Source organism: Orbicella franksi, chromosome 8 (genome assembly GCF_964199315.1).
Source record: "Orbicella franksi chromosome 8, jaOrbFran1.1, whole genome shotgun sequence".
NCBI classification, from domain to species: Eukaryota; Metazoa; Cnidaria; class Anthozoa; order Scleractinia; family Merulinidae; genus Orbicella; species Orbicella franksi.
In genome coordinates this window covers 28,280,488-28,300,371 of record NC_138152.1, presented here as the reverse complement: position 1 = coordinate 28,300,371, position 19,884 = coordinate 28,280,488, and the positions used below count along the sequence as shown (strand labels likewise).

General features: G+C 37.8%; 1 protein-coding gene across 3 annotated transcripts in view; it reads right to left on the bottom strand.

The window, feature by feature from the left end:
* The window catches only part of LOC145495636 (kinesin-like protein KIF13A), a 30,426-nt gene extending 10,751 nt beyond the window's left edge, over positions 1-19,675 (bottom strand). The window contains exons 1-31 of one of the 3 annotated variants that reach the window (XM_081475259.1): positions 19,452-19,675; positions 19,279-19,357; positions 17,838-17,850; positions 16,125-16,182; positions 14,770-14,862; positions 14,284-14,375; positions 13,494-13,582; positions 12,955-13,042; positions 12,517-12,651; positions 12,053-12,165; positions 11,872-11,917; positions 11,531-11,599; positions 10,706-10,858; positions 10,103-10,300; positions 9,582-9,716; positions 9,199-9,240; positions 8,717-8,811; positions 8,508-8,617; positions 7,860-7,937; positions 7,392-7,448; positions 6,614-6,770; positions 6,038-6,115; positions 5,860-5,920; positions 5,213-5,306; positions 4,884-4,975; positions 4,577-4,708; positions 3,797-3,836; positions 2,979-3,301; positions 1,891-2,048; positions 1,313-1,606; positions 712-794 (exon numbers count right to left, since the gene is read on the bottom strand). In XM_081475259.1, coding sequence (XP_081331385.1) covers positions 712-794; positions 1,313-1,606; positions 1,891-2,048; positions 2,979-3,301; positions 3,797-3,836; positions 4,577-4,708; positions 4,884-4,975; positions 5,213-5,306; positions 5,860-5,920; positions 6,038-6,115; positions 6,614-6,770; positions 7,392-7,448; positions 7,860-7,937; positions 8,508-8,617; positions 8,717-8,811; positions 9,199-9,240; positions 9,582-9,716; positions 10,103-10,300; positions 10,706-10,858; positions 11,531-11,599; positions 11,872-11,917; positions 12,053-12,165; positions 12,517-12,651; positions 12,955-13,042; positions 13,494-13,582; positions 14,284-14,375; positions 14,770-14,862; positions 16,125-16,182; positions 17,838-17,850; positions 19,279-19,357; positions 19,452-19,503 — 3,307 coding nt within the window. In that variant the 5' untranslated portion in view covers positions 19,504-19,675. The remainder of the gene's footprint in view (positions 1-711; positions 795-1,312; positions 1,607-1,890; positions 2,049-2,978; positions 3,302-3,796; positions 3,837-4,576; positions 4,709-4,883; positions 4,976-5,212; positions 5,307-5,859; positions 5,921-6,037; positions 6,116-6,613; positions 6,771-7,391; positions 7,449-7,859; positions 7,938-8,507; positions 8,618-8,716; positions 8,812-9,198; positions 9,241-9,581; positions 9,717-10,102; positions 10,301-10,705; positions 10,859-11,530; positions 11,600-11,871; positions 11,918-12,052; positions 12,166-12,516; positions 12,652-12,954; positions 13,043-13,493; positions 13,583-14,283; positions 14,376-14,769; positions 14,863-16,124; positions 16,183-17,837; positions 17,851-19,278; positions 19,358-19,451) is intronic. The other 2 variants (XM_081475260.1, XM_081475261.1) reach the window with 2 other exon arrangements.
* Positions 19,676-19,884: the final 209 nt, after the last annotated feature.

The window sequence follows — 19,884 nt, the reverse complement described above, 5'->3', positions numbered from 1 at the left end:
CGCTTGAGGAGAATGTGCTACCTTAGTTTGTACATCTACAAATGGTTAGACGTTCAAGAATTCTTGGATAAGGACTATAAATCGTAGGCCCTGTCTCCTGCATCTTCAGTGTTACATGGTTAGCACTTATCGCAAAGAGTAGGGCACAGAATTCCCGGTGTTGTGGTCTGGCCTTGTCTCACGGGTTAGTGCTTCGCATAGGGTTAACCACATTGTGCCTTCCACCCTTGGACAGAATTGTCCAAGAAAAAAAATTTCTTTATCTATGTCTATGTCTTGACAAAGTTCGCATAAATCTGTTGACAGCGTCTTGACATTTCGTTATTTGGCAAACCTTCTGATGGTTTTGTTTCAACTAGGCTATAAATAAGTAAGTAATAAGTAAAGTAGCTTGCTTTCTGAAACACTTATGAATCAGTAAATTGAAAACAAGAGGCAAAAAAGGTCAAATGCAATGAAGCTAAAAACTGGTCTGGTCTGGGTTTTTTTTCGTAATTCTCAAATTCACTAATGTAAGTGATAAGAAAATGCAATGTGCAGAAAACTGAAAAAAATGACCTCGCCTTAGAATCCGGAGAAAACTGAAAATAAAATTTAACTTGATACAACAAACAACATATGGATACTACAGGGTACATGTACTTGGTCCCTGGTAACAAATTCCTCAAAACAGCCTGCCTTAGCTGTGCTTTTCTCTACATGTTTCATTACCTGGTTTGTCGATTAATGAGTGGATCTGTTCATCCAAGTACTCCCGCCTTTTCATCAAGGAACTGGACCACTTTTCACGCATTCTTCAGGAGGAAAAATAAGATGAATTATAACTAGATCAAAACGCAGATTTGTCCCTATAACTACAAAAATACAATATATAAACTAGATGCCAGCACGTTCAATTTTCTTTCAAACCCCAACATCCCCTTTAAAGGAGCTACGACACAGTTTGCACATCTTGAAAAGTTGCATTTGTAATCTGCGTCAATCTTCTCCATCCTTAACCATCCGTCTTGATTAACGGTTTATTGCAATCTCTTGGGTGTTTTTCTTTATCTTAGTAAAATATTATTTTCAAGTTTCCTTCAATTCAAAGGGAATTTTGTATGCGGCCAAAATAACTCAAAATACCGCGACTGAGCTCCTTTAAGAGAAATGTCTGTGATTTCAGGGTACAATCCTTGTAACAGGCTCCCTGGTTGGTTTAGTGCATAACATGGCAACCGACAAAACATCAATCAGAGGTGTGATATGATTCTCTGTAGCATTACGTCATCGGAGTCGAATTTCCCACGGTACATCTAGATCCACGACTTACATTGATAGATCCTTTTCTTGGTAGCTGTCCAGGGGCTGCTGATTCTTGGTCCTCATACAAACACTTCCAATATACACAGCGGAAATGATGTCACACACTACCGGAAGTGACCCCGCCCTTGGAACCGGCTGAACTCGCACAACAATTCTCCTGGAGTGTCCCTGGCGGAGCTGGAACACTCCACCAGTTTGATTGTCTTTTTGAATATGAAGTTCCACTGGTGAGTAGACACCTTGGTCATTGATTTCGAGTATTTCAACCCACACGTGAATCTTCCTTAATAGTTCAGACCATCTGAAAGAAAAACGATCCCAGTCAGGAAGAAAAACTAGTGGAAATTTCAACAAAATAATTTAGGTAGAACTGAGCTCTCAGCAAGTTTGGTAGTCCCTTTTCCAATCCAAAAAAAAAAACACAGAGACTTCACAAACAAGTGTTACATGTACAATGGTCAAATCTTTGAGTTTCTGAATATCATTAACCAATCAGAGAATAAAGCAAACACTTCATAAACCAGTGCCATTTTTGGAAAATCTTTGCAATTGCACCAATTTTAGAGTCTTGACCTTTAACAATACCTGTCGTGGAGTCCTTTTTGTTGTGGTTCCACATTCCAGTTCAGCATGACTTTATTCTGTGAATCAAATCCTTTCATTCTGTTTCCCCAGACTTCAATGGCCAGGGAACCTTCTGAGGCATATTCTACAAACTCATCTGTCACCTCCATGTCAAATAACTAAAAGGACAGAAAAAGCCATTGATATATCAATCAATCAACAAGCAAACGAACGAATGAAGACCTAGCAGAAGAGCAAAAGAACGAACGATCAAACGCCTACCCGACTGAGCAAACGAACAAATGAAGAATGACACAAATAGAATGAATGATCGAATAAATAAATAAATCCAGGACATTACTGGTGATGTGAAGTTAGCCACAAACTAGTTTACATGCAGAAAAGTTACTCAAACATAGGGAAAACGACTTTAATAGAATCAGGGTATCTAAAATTGTGACTTCAACCGTCAGTTTTCATTGTCCTTAATAAGTCTAATCAACTGAAAAGAAGTTCCACATAACATTTTGTCTTTATTTCCTTTGCGCAAAACACTTTTCATCAACCACAATACAACCGTACTTATCCCAGCCAAGACATGTATAATTTCCCTGAATGGATACTGAATTCCCTAGGACTTGTGTACGACTAACATAAAGGTCCTCAAACTGTTTGTTGACCTGTGGTAGACTAGCCTCGTATGTAGGCATTATCTAGGAATCCTCCCCGACAAAGCAGAAGATTGTGTGACTAGCCAATAGAATGTCCGCATTGGAGGTGGGTGGTAATCTTGGGGTGGGGGGGGGGGGGTGGGATGGGGGTGCTCATCATACCTTTTGGTGTACCTTTGGTTAAAAAACAGTCTAGGTACCTCTTAGGGTGTTCAGCCTTAAAAGATACCTTTAAGGGTACTGAGTTGAAAAGAAAAAAAAATGACAAGAGATACTTGACAATCAACTGATTGTTAATGTGATGTTTTACAATTCATAACTCTTAGGGGTGAAAAAATTTCAAGCCATGTCCAGAAAGCAGGATCTTAGCACCCCCATCCTTTTTCAATGGGAACCTCCCCCCCCCCCCAATCCCCCTTGGGCGGCAATCGTACTCACCTGTTTGTGTTCAAATATCATTGTGTTAGTCTTTGGTCCTGGGTTAGAGATGCTGGCATTGATGGGTGGCACCACAATGGTGTTATCATCATTCCAAAACTTGTACTGACAAAACACGTAATTACACAGAGCAGGAGGTAGGTCATACGCCTCTACCACTTTCACTTCCACGTGCATTAACGAGCCTTTGACGAGTTCGTCATCATCTCCATCATCATCCTCGTCATGTATGACCAACATATCGTCCTCTTCGTCGCCCGAAGTTTCTTCGTCTTCATTTTCTTCTTGCCTGGATAGTTTCGCTAATTTCTTCTGAGCTTTTTCTTTTGTTAGAGATGTGGAAAGAGAGAGAAGGAAAATCTCAGTTGCATGACCATTATTTACATGTACCAGTATTTCAAATATTTCCTCAAAAGCATAATTCATAATTATTATAGTCACACAAAAACAAGTCCAATTTAGGAGATGGCACAGTGGGCCAGGGATGGTGCAGTGGTGAGAGCGCTCGCCTCCCATCAACATGGCCTGAGTTCGATTCTGGCCAGGTGCCATATGTGGATTGAGTTTGTTGTTGGCTCTCGCCTTGCGTCGAGGGTTTTTCTCCGGGTTCTCCAGTTTTCCTTTCTCAACAAAAACTACCATCTCAAAATTCCAATTCGACCAGGATAGAAGAATCGCATGAAATCCAGCTAGAGCTGATGTGGTTTCCTCTCTAAATACTGTAATGTATTTATTTATTTCAAGAGACCCACAAAGCACATGCAAGTAAGTTACATGAGTGTTACAAACAAATAAACAACATCTGAGAGAAGACGTACCTGATATTCTGGAAACTTCCACCTTTAACCTGCCACAAACCTACGAAGGAGAAAAATTCATTCTCAGTCATTAAAATAATGAAAGCATTCTCAACTTGTCAGAAATTGTATGAGCCTGCAGCTTTAGACAGCGGTTCCACTTAGCAGCTTAACATGAGAACCTGTAGTAGTTCTTAGATGTCAAAGAAAAGCTAAAATATTTCTGAGTAATATAAGTCACTTTCTTGAAAATTCTGTCAAGACTCAGACTTCCATTGATTTGCAACTAAGTTTTAAAAGGGTTGCAGGTTACCACCCATGAAAGACTGATGCGGTGATTCCCCAGCTATTCAGTGATATCAGTTTTCATTGCCACGGTTACTAACTCAGAAGAAAACAAAAATTTTCCGACTTTTACTGACCAGAAAACAATTTTGACAGACCCTTATAAATCAATCAAAAAGCTGCTGAAAGTGAATCTTCGATTCTAGCAAAAAGGAGTTTTGGTGTTGTTATCAACACTTGCTATCAAAAACTTGTAGTAATTGTTAAAATATAAATCAATAACTTTGACATTCCACTACCTGGTAGCAAAAAATACATTGCAGGGCTGTCAGTATGTTTCGATTCACCTGTAGCCATGATCTTCACTCATAACAAACTTGCTACCTTTTCAGTGAATTGTATCAAATGTAGGCAAGTTCACCCATAACATCAAGGGCCCATCAAACATACTCAGCCGTAGTATGTGTTGCAGGTTACAACCCTCATTGACAGCCCTGCATGTATCTCATCTCTTACCTCTCCTTGTTGACTAATGATGGGTGCAGCATACTCGTGGTTCACATCGTGTAACAGACATTCCAGAAACACATTTGCGACACCAATAAGGGTGTGGCACTCCACTTCAAAAAACAAATCGAGGTTTTCATCCTGTCAACAAATCCAAACATTAGAGGTAGTCTGAATTCTCCCATTTTACAACTCACACTGTAACTCCTGCTAAATCCCATAGATCACAAAGTCAACAACGATCATGTACGCATATAATAATGAAAATATTATTAACTACTTACTTATTATTAACTATTTATTATCTACTACTCACGGTTTCTGAGAAAGGTATGTTCTCCTCTACACATTGATTGTACAAGTCTCTCATATCATAGATTTTATTGGCTAACTTTTCAAGGGACCAAACTGAAAAAAAAGAAAAGAATGGTTACCATTAAACTCTTCTATCTGTGAGGCAGCAGGCAAAAACATTCATACCCTGTGTGTGAGCATGCTTGTCAAATTTTTCCATTTCTAAGTCAACAAGCCAACTTCAGCTAATCAATGTTTCTTTAACCTTGTTGCATTCATACTATTCTTGATAATACCTATTTTCAATTGGTACCATAGAGAAAACCTTAACCATTTATGCAGCAGGCTTACTTTGAGTTCCTTTGGACTTGTGTTTCACTACAATGGCAACTTCACTACTGAATCCAGGTCTGCTTCGACCAAAACTTAAACTTGATGTTGGAATCTAGTTGAGAAGCAAATTTGATGTTAAACTGTTAATAGAAATGTTACAAACTCAGAAGTAGCTATTGAGCAAGACTTTCATGTGGTACTGTTTATTATACTGTACAAGGTGGTTCTATTAAACTTTTAAATCTGTGGATAAAACCCTAGTGTGTGACCATTCAAATGAATGCTATTGAGCAGTACTTTCATGTGGTACTGTTTATTATGCTGTACAAGGTGGTTCTAACTTCCAAGTCTGTGGATGAAACCCTGGTGTGTGACCATTCAAATGAAAGCTATTGAGCAGTACTTTCATGTGGTACTGTTTATTATGCAGCCTGTACAAGGTGGTTCTAACTTCCAAGTCTGTGGATGAAACCCTAGTGTGTGACCATTCAAATGAAAGCTACTGAGCAGTCCTTTCATGTGGTACTGTTTACTATTGTGGTTCAAGTGGTTCTAACTTTGAAGTCTTTGAATGAAACCCTAGTGTATAAAAATTCAAACGTAAGCTATCAATTGGTGTGGTGACTTTAAGGATCAGATCAAAACCATGTTCTTCAGAGTTATACCTGTAATGTTACTGCAAACTCTGTTTCTTTTCCCATTTCTTCACTTAACTGGTTTGCCTCCCTAAATAAATCAAAAGAACTTATAAATATACAAGAAATACATGTATACAATAAACCAAGTCCAGTCATCTTTTTGCATAATTTTTTAAAATAATATTATTACACTAGCTGCTATTACCTGACAAGAGTATTGGCCTTAATGACTTCCTCTTTGAGCACCAGAGGTTTCCTTTCAAACTGAATTAAGTTTTCCCTGCTGGTTAAAAAGTCACAAAGAAAGCAAAACTTGGTTGGTACATATTACGCCGCAAAATGCATTAATTGTCGCAAAATGTAATACTGATGCAAAATGCAATAACAACACAAAATGTAATAACTTTTCTAACACATAATGTAATGGGCAAAATGTAATATAAATCTGTACATGAAATCAAAGTACTAAATGAGAGGTCTACAGTAAAAATATGCATGGCATGTGTATTTCAGCAAATTATAGTAGTGGATGGTCTGGGGTTATGCTGTGTAACAAGCACATCTTACAGCAGACTATCGCGCACTTGTTTCATGGCCACTGAAAGAACTTCAGCCTCCCTACCCCTATAGCATGTATAGTCTCTAGGAGTAGTCCCTCTCCCCCCTGAATATGATGTTAGTCATAAGTTGATTATTTTATTGATTCTCATCACTTGTTTGGTTTAAGATGCCTTGTTACTGTAGAGAGAAATCACATACAGATCAGTCTACAGTTACTAACCTGTCTTCACACCATGACATTCTAGATGAACCATACCCAGAACTGAAAGAACCAATACTAGATGTCCTCTCCATGGCCTGTCGCCCCACTGGGACCATCTGGTTTCGTAATTCCTCAATCTTTTCTTCGTACATCTGACGTTGTTTGTCTAAGGCACCTGTGAAAAGTAGAGGAGCGAGGTGAAATATTGAGATGAGCTCTTGACTACATGTAACTTGGACAGACAGCCCTCTTGCTAGGCCCATATCAAGGGGGACTTTTGAAAAGGCCATGCCATGAAACTCAAAGTTTGCAAAGAAATTACGTCAGTCTATGGATCTAAATGGCAAAACCGTAGCTTCATTAAAAATAGATAAGTCTCCTGGTCATTATAAATAAATATGGCAAACAAACAAGATTAACTTTGAAAACTGTTCAGCATAACAGTTTTTCAAAAACACACAATGCAATCCATTTTGAACTTCTTCAGTTCTAGTCCATTTGTACCTTCTTTTGAATTTGTTGTGTTATTGAAATGTTCCTTCACTGTTTTAAGTGGTTATTTTAATTAATATTTCACCATTAATTGGGTGGTCATTTTCTTGTGTCATTTTCATCTTTATTTCGTTGTTAAGGCTAAAATCTGTGATACAGTTCCTTTAAGTGCATGACCATGTGATATCAGGCATACCACACCAGCCTCTGCACTACTGAACCTCCTGCAGTACACATCAATCTGCAATTCTCACTACTGTACCTTAAGATAATATGCAAGTCATGTAATATATTTAATATATACCTTGTTTTTCAGCTTTGTATTGTTCTTCTAAAGCCTTGACAGAATCTCGGAGAGGCCCTGATCAACAAAGAGAACATACGATGTAAATCCACACATATCAAAAGGTAAGTGTACATTTAGGATAATTTAGTCCAATTAAGTATTAGGTATTTCCTACCAGTGTTCAGTTCTAGTCATTTCCAAAAAGGTTCAGTTAAGTTTGATTTGATTGAGCCCATGCAAGAATGTCTAACGATTAGTTAAAAATAGCCAAGCATTGTATCTTGTTACGATTTCAGTTTTTTCTTGGTTTTTCGACACCTACTAAGCAGTCTTTTGAATACTGAACCCCGACTGTCCAACTACGTCTTTGACATCAGAAAGAAATAACTTCATGCAGGTCATTACTGATCGAAGAAACTTGCATTAGTAAGATACTCGGCAAGGATCCTACAAGATGTTTAGTATCAAATTCAGAAAGATATGCACCTGAGCCAATTTCATTCATCATCAGTTCAGTTTGTGCAAACTGGAAGTCGACTGGTTGTTCCACTTGCTGTTCACTTCCTGTAAGGTAATAACATGGTCTAATTTACTGGATAGGCAACAATAGCAAGGTACAAGGTGTGGGCACCATCCACACACTCAAGTATGACAAGAGCCTGTATTTTGCAGGACAATCAAGACCAAACTGGAAAATTACCCGGCACACAAATGTGTACAGTGAGGTATAAGAACAAATCTATAGCTATAATAACAGTTGTCATAGATTACAAAACTTGGAATGAGAATTAACAATTTCTCTGAAAATAAATTATGTTTTCCCTCTCTCCATCCTGTCCGCCTTCTCTCCTTTCCCTCTCTACTTTTCCTTCCTCCTCTCATTGTCCATTCATTCCTCTCCACTTCTTCCCCTTCTTTCCCCCCCCCCCTCCCTCCCTCCCTCCCTCCCTCCCTCCCTCCCTCCCTCTCTTTCTCTCTTCTTTTCACCCTCCCTGTATATCTCTCCCCAGCTCCCTCCCTCATTCCCCTTTTCTCCTTCCTCCCTTTCCACAGCAACACAATAGCTACAAGCATTTAAGGACAAGGAGGAAAAAGGAAAGAGTGATCAGAAGACAGAACATCAATGCTACACACCTGGGAGGCGGGGACAGTTTATTCTGAAGTAATGGTTATTCCCCCAGAGAATACGATCTCCATGTTTCACCTTGGTTTTCTCTTCCACAAGTTTACCATTCACGCAGGTTCTGTGAATACATCAGAAACATGAGATATTGTGATCGACGGTAAACTCCTACTTCCTATAATAATCATTTGACTATGCTGAAGTCTTCAGGAGTACATACCCAGTTTTGGCAAGCGGTGTAACATACACTTCATTGCCTTCAATGTCAAGTTGACAATGCTCGTGTAGTATCCCAAGACCACCAAGCTGAATATCCTAAAAAGAAAACAACAACAGAATTACCGCCACCTTGTTATTACAACCACCCCATTATTACGACCACCCCATTATTACGACCACCTCATTATTACAACCACCTTGTTATTACGGCCACCTCATTATTACAGTCACCCAGTTATTACCGCCACTTTATTTTGATCCAAAGAAAAGCTCAGTCAGCCATTTTCATATTTATAAAACCCCTTTAATACAACCATTCCATTAATACAGCCAGAATTTTGCAGCCCATTGGTGACTGGATTAACAGGGTTCCACTATACTTGATTGTTACTGTACATCACCATGATGAGCAACTATAATAACAACCTATATTACTACAGGCTAGTATTTTGAATTATCTGATAACTATGTAGTTTTACTCACTGGTGTATGAGCAGCATCAGGTCTTCCGACAAGAGTGTGCTCCTAGAATGGAGTAAAAAAAACAATACAAAATTACTCTTACCCTAGAGTTAAAAAATTTAGCATCCGAAGGCAAATGCTGAAGAGTACAGCCAAGAGAGACATGGCAAAGAACAATCAACAAGAAGAGAGAACATCTCAGATTCAAGACACTGAGGGAGGCAGACGTGGCAGCAAAAGACCGAGTTCCTTGGAGAGGATGGATTGATGGCTCCATTCTCCACGAGTAGGGAAGGGAAGTATGATGACCCTTTTAATATGTAAGAATTCAATAAACAATTGACCAGGGACATTTGTGGTCATACAAAGTAAAGCAATCCCAACTACAGAATCTGCAATGTTACCTGTAAATAGTAAACAAGCAGCTCATTCATAGAAGGATCAGCATTTAAATTAACCAGGTAGAATTTGGACTTTTCTACTGCAATTCCAGATGACTGCACTGAGATACCCATCTCTTCAAGAGCCTTGTGTCTTTCCTGTTGAAACAAAATTAATGACAACAACTCAGTAAATTGTATCAAAAAAACCTTACTTAAAAACTCTGAATTAATATAGTGTTACTTTGTTTACATCACACAGAGTATGTAAAACAAGGAAGCTACATACATGAAAGAACCAATTTCTTTTACTGGAGTTACATTGTACATGTACAGTAAGACCTCAAAGGCAAGTGGGAAAAACAACCTTCTTCCAAGTCCTTGTTACGAAAAAAAGCCAGGAATCATTAAAGGGAGTTATTACAATTTGAATAGGGGCTGTAAAGGTTTGTTTCAGATAAGGTCCCTTCTTCAAAAAACACCTTCCACTGAAAGAAACTTGTCTTTATTAGCATAAGATACATGTAGATCCACACATTTCATACCTGTTGAATTTTTTCTGTTTGTTTCTCTTTCTGTTCCCATGTCATTGTGCACTCACTCATCAACTTCTCGCTCTCTGATAACATCTCTTTAATCTCTATGGTTGTTTCTCCAGGTTCCACAATATGTGACTTCCCAGCAATCTTAGCTTGTAGCATTCGTTTCAGGCGGTCTACTTCTTCACGCAGCTCACGGATGATCTACAAGAACAGCAAAAGACAAAAGTTGTAAAGCCTCACAAACTTGGATTTGTTACATGACAGTGTATAAGTTCTGAGCACTGAGCACTAAGCACTAACTTACTAACTTGCTTTCAATTCAACAAAAAAATTGAGGTTGCTGCCGTGTTTTTCCTTGCAAAATTTATCCTATATTTTTTGCACATTGTTCAAGAAAAGATATGCTACATGTGTGCAGTACAGTAGACAGTAGCACCTTATCCAGTATGTTTGCATCAAGAAACAATGAGAATAGCAAGTTCATTAACCAAATTTGGTTTTAATTTCTGATTATTTTATATACATTTTTTGCATGTATTTTTTTTTTTTTTTTTGAAATACTGATTAAGATGAATCAGTGAGTTTCTTAAAAAGATCTTTAAGTACCTTTGCATTTGGATCTTCATTCACAACGGCATGGTTGACAATACGTTTCGCTCTGTCAGCATATCTTAGAGTAGACAGCGTCTCTTCATAGTTATCAGCAGCAGGACTTATTGTGGCCACCATCACAGTCTTACTGTTGCCACCAAGGTTGTCCTGATATTAACATCAGCATTAGACCATAATTAAAATATTTAAATCATGCCTTGAGAAGATCTTTTAACCTTTTAAAATTCCTGGCTCAAAATAACATTTCTCAGTGCTAATTTCCACACATTTTATAGAATGTCTCATATGAGAAATTATTTGTGGTAGTGTACATGTCCTGTTAATTTATGGCCCAAGCCCAAAGCACACAGGCTATAAATTGAAGGGAAAATATGTGTAAGAACCCATATCTAATTAAATTAGATTAAGTCAATATTTATTAAATCTGTTGCTGAATAGAGAAAAGGAAATAATTCAAGCATGCAGAAATTGGGTTATAGTGTAGAATGCAGCCTGCAAAATTAACCAACTACATGTACATTGAAGCATACTATATTTTCTTGGAGATATTTTAATTCCATGTAATAAAGCAGGGATTTTGTCAAAGGCTGGGCACCAGCAGCTGTGAGGATGATTTTGCCTGCCAAGTTTGGCCATCTAGAGGAAAGATTTTCTTGCTAATTAAAAGAAGCTCAGTTCAAAAAGTTTTGCCCGCCTTTGAAAACCAATTGCCTCTCTCCTGGAAATCTTAATGAATTCCCTGATAAAGCAAACAAATATTGTAAAGATGGATATTTTTTAGTTACCATTATTGTATGACAGAACATGATCATCCTTTACCTTGAGTAGCCAAGTAAGAACAGAATCTCTGTAAGGAACATGAAGAGCCTTCCTTGCTTTACCTCCAGACTAGGAAAAAATGTATGTGTAATTTAACATCAAAAGGATAAAATGTTGTTGTCCTTGAATGCAGCTGCATGAAAACTGCAGTCTCAATCAACCCAGCATTTGAAGCACTAAGTCCATGCACAAATTATACATTGACAAAGTTCAGTTTAAATTTTTTCCTTATATATAATTACAGTGGACTGATTGCTAGCACTGCCACCCACTGAATTTATAGTATGTTTATCTAAAAGAAATAGAAAAAATAGTTTTCAGTAGAATACAATGTACAATACCTGGTCTGCTAGGCTTGAAATAACCTGACCCAAGGTTACCAATGACCTAAATAGTAAAACAGGAAAAAAATATTAACAGAGTCCCTGCCAAGGCAATAAAGTGATATAATGGCTTGCATAAACCCTGTCTACATCTACTGGTAAATTACAGCAAACTCAACAGTACATTAATGGGAAGTACCTGTTAATGTTACTGCCCTCTTTCAGTCTCTCTCCTTCAGCTCCACTCTTGCTGGCTCTTTCACTGCCAGCCAAGTCCACAAGACTCAACTTGCTCACTTTTTCGCCCACAGACTAAAAATCCAAGAAAAGGAATGATAAAAATCGTCATAATTACATGCACTGTCATGACAGTTGATCTAACATTATGGGCAACTTTAGAGGTACTCCAAATCAGTCACTACTGCAGGCAACCACCACAAGCTTCTGCAAGCTGTTGTGATCTTGTGCTAGACCAAGAATTTGGCTTGGTTGTGGCATCCACTCACTACCTCCCATGGGATGCTGAAGATATTGTAGATACAGGGTTTGAGACCATCCTGCTTTCTTCTTACCATGTGGTGGAAATATAAGGAGTATTACCTAATATAATCAAGGACCACAAACAGTGTTATAAAAATAAAAACTTAAAAAACGTTCACAAACCTCTGTTTGCTTGTCATATTCATTTCTCGTCAATACGATGTTAAAAACAGCATGGGATCGGCTGCTCTCAGTGTTCATGTTGGTGGCGGCAACTGTTCTGGACTTATTGCCTTCAATCATCAGTGTCTCTATATCCTAAAAAAACAAACAAAGTGCAAACGTTTCTCTTCAAGCATCAGGTTTTTTTTAAACAAATTTCACAGAAGTCTAATATTCCAACAGAAAAAAACTTCACCATGCCACAGCATCTCATCTAACTGATTACAATCACTTTTTCAACCTCTCTCAATCTACATGTAGAGCACATATTAATGAAACTGTTCATGACAAATCTTAACACACAAAAAATTTGGCATCAACTATGTAAAAGAGTACAAGCAAGGGCATGTACATTTACAATGTTAAGTTGAGGCTCTATACTAGAAATTAAACGCTAACCTTGAATGATGATACAACAAGTTTTGTCAGTCCTTCAACATACGGTCCTAAAATCTTGTGCTCCCGAACACGCAAGGTGGCATGGTTTCTGGGGAGAATTTGTAAAAAGAAATAGGTATCAGGATGTATGTACGTGTACATAGATGGGTGTCACTGTCTGCATTAAATATTTATATCACGAAATATAATTATTATTGAGCTTCATAAGTTATCAATGGAATCCTGATTTCTCGAACCAAGTTGTTTCCCCTCATCAGTCAAACGCTGTAATTTCACCCCCGATTTCTTGAACTATCCAATTTTTCACACCAATTTTCTATTCCCTTGGAGGTTCGAAAATCAGGATTCCGCTGTATTAAGAGATCATCAATAACAAACAATGTACCACAAACAACAGTAGTGCCCTACAGTGTATGACAACTCATATTCTAATAGTCAGTACAGGTACATACAAAAGGTACCGAGTTCCAAATTACATGGAAGATGCCATGTCACATTATTTTTAACAATTTTGCTGGAAACAAGCTTACTGCACATACCCTCTAGGACAAAGCAAATCTCTGACTTTTTCATTGTAAATCTCAATGTAGGAGACTTCAACTTTATTTGTAATGTTTTCATCCTCATTCTGGAAGGGAATACAAAGAAAATTGTCGTACATATTTTGTATAACATTCACAAATTGCAGCAGTGATGTTCGGGATGGAGCAGGGCCTTAATAGGGTGGGGTGGGGTGGAGTGGACGACTCAAGAAGGAGTTACCTCCTAGGAGAGCAGACATAAGCCAGGTGGACAGAAGGATGCAAAGAGACGACAAGATAGACAGAATTGTGGTGGTGGTGGTAGTTGGAGGAGAGGCACATGTAGTGGAGAACTGTGACGATCAGGAAGAGGAGGATGAGATACCAAACACGTCAGGGAGTGCACCAGGAAGAAAGAAGGAAAGAGAAAGGGGAGCGGAGAAAGAGAAGGAAAACAGACACATAAGAGAATGACAGGGATGGAAGAGAGGGTGATAATTATAAAGAAGACAGCTGGTAGGGTGAAAGAGTTTGGTGTGTTGACATATCTTGCAGGCAATAAGAGACTGGAAGATCATGGCATGAAGGCTGTTGAATGTACTAGGAGGAAATGGAGAGGGTGATGATGGGGTAGGAAATTACACAAACTGGTAATTAACAGCATGATGTGTTGGAGTCGGTTGACAGGCTGAAGGTAATATAATATGCAAGATCGCAAAGATGATGACGATCCTTCAATGCCATTGTCTCGGTCATGGTATTGACAGATGACCAGACTTGGTGGACATACTTATTTAATGTAACTTACTTTTGAAATTTTATCAAAAAGTTCATCACACAGCCTGGGTATAAGACCTGTCTGGTTCTGGCTTCCCATCATGGTGAAGGTCTTCCCAGATCCTTGAAAGAACAACAATAATATAATTAACAATAATAACACATGCCGCCAACCAACAGGAACAATACACATGTACAAATCAACTGCAGTTACTACGAATCATCAGTTGAAAAAGGTGCAATGAAGGTTTGGTGGCCAGGTTTTAACATTCGCCTTGTGTTGTTGTCACAGGCAACTGGCTCTGTTTCCAGTGCAACTTGTCAGCCTTTGACGTCATTGGCAGCAAAGTGCGTAAAATTGCAGCCGACAGTATTGTTGCGCTAGTAGATTTGTACTACATGAAAACTCGAAAGAAACACGGTACATGTTTTCTATTAGTAAAATGTTCACCTTATTTTACTCAGTATCACATACTACAAGTTATGGCAACTAAAATATATTATGATCACTCTATACCTGTCTGTCCGTAAGCAAAAATACAAGCATTATAGCCCTCAAACGCATTCAAAAGAACATCTGCTCCAAGACAGTTATAAACTTTCTCCTGACCTATAGGGTAGAAGCAAAACAAAAATAAATTATTTATATGCAAAAGCAGTTGTCAACCAACAGCTGTTATTCACAACTACTTCACAAATGAACATGATTACATTTTAAAAAATCAGCCAGTTACAAAGTTATATATTTTTTTGATATGACAAACAGTACATGTATTTCACAAGGCATTAAGTTCTTTGACAGGTCTTTTATTCAGGGCCACGACCCACAACACCTGTTACGGCTGAGTATGTTTGATGGGCCCTTCATGTTATAAGTGAACTTGCTTGTAATTGATACAATTCACCCACAAAGTAACAAGTTTGTTACAGTTGTGAAGATCAGGGCAACAGATGACTCAGAACATGACTGCCCTGCTTGATAATGGCATGACTGAGATACCCTTTCAATTATCAAATTTAAGATACAGTCAAACCTTCCGTACACGATCAACCAAAATGTCAAGCCTAGGTGGTTGATTAGGGGAGGTAGTCGCTTACCAGGGCTTAGACCATATTGTGTCAAAATTTTGCCTCATTTGAATATAGTAACTGCAGAGGAATATTCTAATTTTCTGTAATTATGACACATTAAAAGGTCATGTCCTTTAAGACTGATATAGTACAGTGTATGTGCATTTTTCCTTTAAATTTTCAAATGGTTTATTAAAGTGAAAAGTTAGAGAAAAAAAATCTGGCACTTGCCATTGGGTAATGTCTGTCTCTTGTACTTAGTGAAAGAAGACTTAGAAATGTAACTGGTTTCTGATCTTTGTGATAGAAATAATCCACTGTCTGTATTTAATTACATATTAATAATGAAATAATAATTGTGGGGGATCTTTCAGAAAAAAAGCTCAACTGAGCTTGCTTGATCTCCCGCCTTATCAACTACACATATCATCTGATTGTAATGTAAATGATTGTAATGAATGATATAAGGTGAATAAAGATAATAATGCAATAAAGTTACAACACCTTTTTATCAGTTTCAGATCTATTATTGGTCAAGTGGTCGCTTATGGGAGGTTAAAAAAAAAAAAGAGAAACTTTCAAATTTTTAGCTATAAAGGTGGTTGCAGTCACTTACAAGATGTTCCATATGGTGATTTGACATGGAAACTTTCATTGGCATTTTGGAAAACTGGTTGTTGACAAGAGGTGGTCGCTCACGAGAGGTGGTTGCAACCAGAGATTCAACTGTGTTGTTTCTCACTTAAATACACTTCATTTAATTTTGCAGTAGTTCCAACAATTTCATGACACATCACTTACTGGCATACTTGTTGTTGCTTTCATCCATTGACCAAAAGCAGTGATCGAAAGCAAAGGTCTAAGAAATGCAAAAACAACATCAACAAAGAGACCACTAAAGCAACAAGCATACATGTACACTGTATACTGCGCATCTCTAGTTCAAAATACACACACATGTGGGTCTTTTGTATCTACTTCATTGGAATCTAGATGTTTCCAACCAGTTAGGGGAACCAAACAGAAATAAGTTTCGAAAAATTGGGAGGTTCAAAATTTTGAAGGTACTGTAATAAATGACTAACTTGTTAGCCAAGGGGGAACAAAATTGGTTCTAATAATCAGAAGATTAGAAAAACCAAGGTTTGAAAATTCGGGTTTAATTTACTTAACTGATATCGCAATATGCAAGAGAAGGAGTGTAATGGAGAGGGGCTGCTTATTAGCGATGGGGTGTATAGTATCAATGAAGTAATCGTGTACAGTTCAAATGAATTATAGTTATGATTAAAAGCACATGGTCAAGTGTCGAGTTGAATCTGTCTTGTGTGTACTTATTTTGGTTATATCCGGATGTTTCATTGACTGTGAAACACTACAGGGTGCAAAACTGGTCAGTGTACAACCCAGACCGTGGACTGCAGACTGAGGGTAAAATGCAGACTGCAGGTTACAAACTTTTTAACTGAATCATGTTACATGTACCATTTCCATCATTGAAAGCTAACTGTAAACAGGCTAACCAAAGCACTATTTAGGCTAACCCGAGTGACATTCAAGTTAACCAGTGTGATATTCAGGCTAACCAGAGTGCCGACTTTCACTGCAGTTAGCCTGAATAATCATATTTACGGTCGGCCTCAATAACCCTGTTTATGGTCAGTACTCAATAATGGAAATAATGTGATATATATTACTTAAAATGTCTGTAGTGTCCAGTCTGTATTTTACTCGCAGTCTGCAGTCCCCAGGCTGCATTTTACACTTATCACGTGCAAAACTGAATAATTACGGTATATGGGAGTTTGAAATTTTGAAGAATGTTGGCTTTGTTTGGAAACATCTTGGACTCTTCCATGCAAGCACTGTCTTCTAATTTTTGGATATTCACATACACCTCCATAAATAATTTGGATTTCAGCCATTATTGTTAAAAAAATTAAACAATATTGCACTTTGGACAACCTTATTATTATTTGACTGAGACTTAACATAAATACCTGTTTCAAATAATTCAGCACGTCACATGACCAAGTTATATAACAGGCCAATAGTTTATCTGAAGTGTTTCTATGACATTGTTTCCAAATAACTGACATATTGTTAAATTTGTCTGAATTGTATACATTTGTTGCATATTCGTTCCACAGGCAAGATTACGATAATATAAAAGAAAACAAAATATCCTTTGATCATAACTTCAAGAGTTATCTTTTAAGAACAGAAGTATATCCTCAAACCATTCTAGCTTTTCTATTTGATTCAGAGGAGTAGAACCATGTTAGGGCAGATAGATTTCACTCCTTTATTTTAGAGCTTGTACAAAACGTATTTGTCACTACATTTAACCTAAAGGGCAAACGAGTTTTTACAGTTCATAAAAATTCCATATTCTTTCATCATCACTCGTAAAATGTCCATAATCTTTCATCAAATATTTTGCATGCAAACAAGTTTAAAATATTGCATAAATGCATATGACCAGACTATTTAATTAACAAAGTTCTTGCATACCTTTGTGTGTTTCCTGTCCCCAAAATTATTTCGAACCACGGAAAAATGTGGACAAAAAGAGAAATCAAAATTAATAAAAACAATTTAAACATACAAGTGTGCCTCTACGTGCAAGACAATCGACGTACGACAATTGTTACAGTTTGTATACGAACAAAATGTATACGATTTATAGAATAGCCTCCAGCGAGGGTTTGAACAGATTAATACTCGCTTTAAATTGCATTTCTATTGCATAACAGAGACATTGGCACACATTTCGAGCTTCATACAAATATCTCAAGTGACAGCTAATACCCTGTTCTGTAATAATAAATCACTGCACATTTTCTGTTTACACTCGTACTAATTTCTAAGCCCATTTTGTTTACAAATCTTTTGAAACCATTCAAGCGGATGCCCTTTGTTTACAACGAAACCTAAGTGGGCAGAGAAAGGTTCTCGAACGATTCATCGTGAATAATTTCCGCTCCAATTAAAAAAATGTTGGGCCCCTTTCAATTGCTCAGTCGTCATTTTATATGAGAGATTCTCACTCTGAAGTCTTCTTTGTAAAATCAACATTTAGTAAGATATAAAAAAGCCTTCGCTGGCGAGAATCATGGAACAACTGAATTTATAAGTGTAGTTGCTGAAAAAATTCAGCAAATATCTATCAAAAGGATCGATACCATTCGTTGTACTACAATGTAGCTATGAATGGTGAATGACATTGCTTCCGATCGATGTCGATCTAATGCAAATTTAGCTACTAGATGTCGTTTCAGACAGTACACATCGTAAACGAGGGCATATTAAATCTTTTAAAAGTGAAATAAGCTTAATAACGGCACTTGGCAGGTAAGCACAGGTAAAGAACGAAACCTTTGAAATGGTAAGCTCAAAATGAAATTGTCGATGTCGCTTGTTGCACGAGCAAGCTTGATTTTGAAGATTAAAAACAGAAGACCTACAGAAATGACAACCATTCTAAACATTAATTTATGAAAATCCTATTTCGGCAAAAAACGTGGTACATACACTGAGCTTTAAACGGAAATGGTGGCGTTGTCGCGTGGATTGATCATTTTGGAGCCAGCAATAAGTTTAGGCGAGAAATAAAATCACAACATCATCTCGCAAAGGAAGCACAATGCATAGGATATAATATAACGGTGTTCTGGCTCAGCACGCAGCTCCAGTTTCCGTGATTTCAAAGAAATTTCCATTCAAAACAAAAATCTACATAAACGTAGCCCATTATAAGCTTACGAGCTGAACTTAAAATTGGCTTACGCACGAAGCATTCTCACTTGCATTTGCCGATCGCTAGAGATCTACGATAAGATGCACATCCGGCCATTCGAACTATTAAATACGAATCAGCTCACAAATAACAAAACATCTAATAAGACCTGTTCTTTCCCACCCTGGCCTGCGTGCACACAACCCCACAACTTACTTGTCTCGAGATGCCGATGAAAACAAAACCGTCTGTGTTTCGTCCATATCCACCACACATTTTGTCCCCAAATCGATTTCTGTGGAATCCCGAGAAAGGCAAAGCAATTCATACTCGTTCAAACACGAAATCAAAGGCCGGTTTTCTAAGCTACGAACACGATTTGTTCCTACCTCGACGATTAAAAGGCCTCACACGAACGGCCACCTTAACTTTAGAACTCATCCCAGACGGATCGGCGACTCAACAGACTACCGGCTTCCAGATAAGAAGATTTAGCAATGTTAAGACGCCATAAGAGAATCTTCCGTTCAGCGTTTTTCATTTATATTGAAATCGAAGAGTTTATATTCCATCGTTCTTCTCACACGCGCCGCCATATCTTACCATAACCTATTCACTTGACATCCGGGAACTGCAGTGACACGGCAATTGGTGTTCCGCATTCCTTATATGGAAGTCGGCCAATCCGCGAAAAAGGCGCGAAAATACGAGACAAGTGACAAGATAAGTACCGCTCAGGAAATAACTCTGTCGTCTACAGAAATATTGATAGTTCAGGTCAATATAGCAGACTTCGTTTGATTACATGATTAATATCAAACA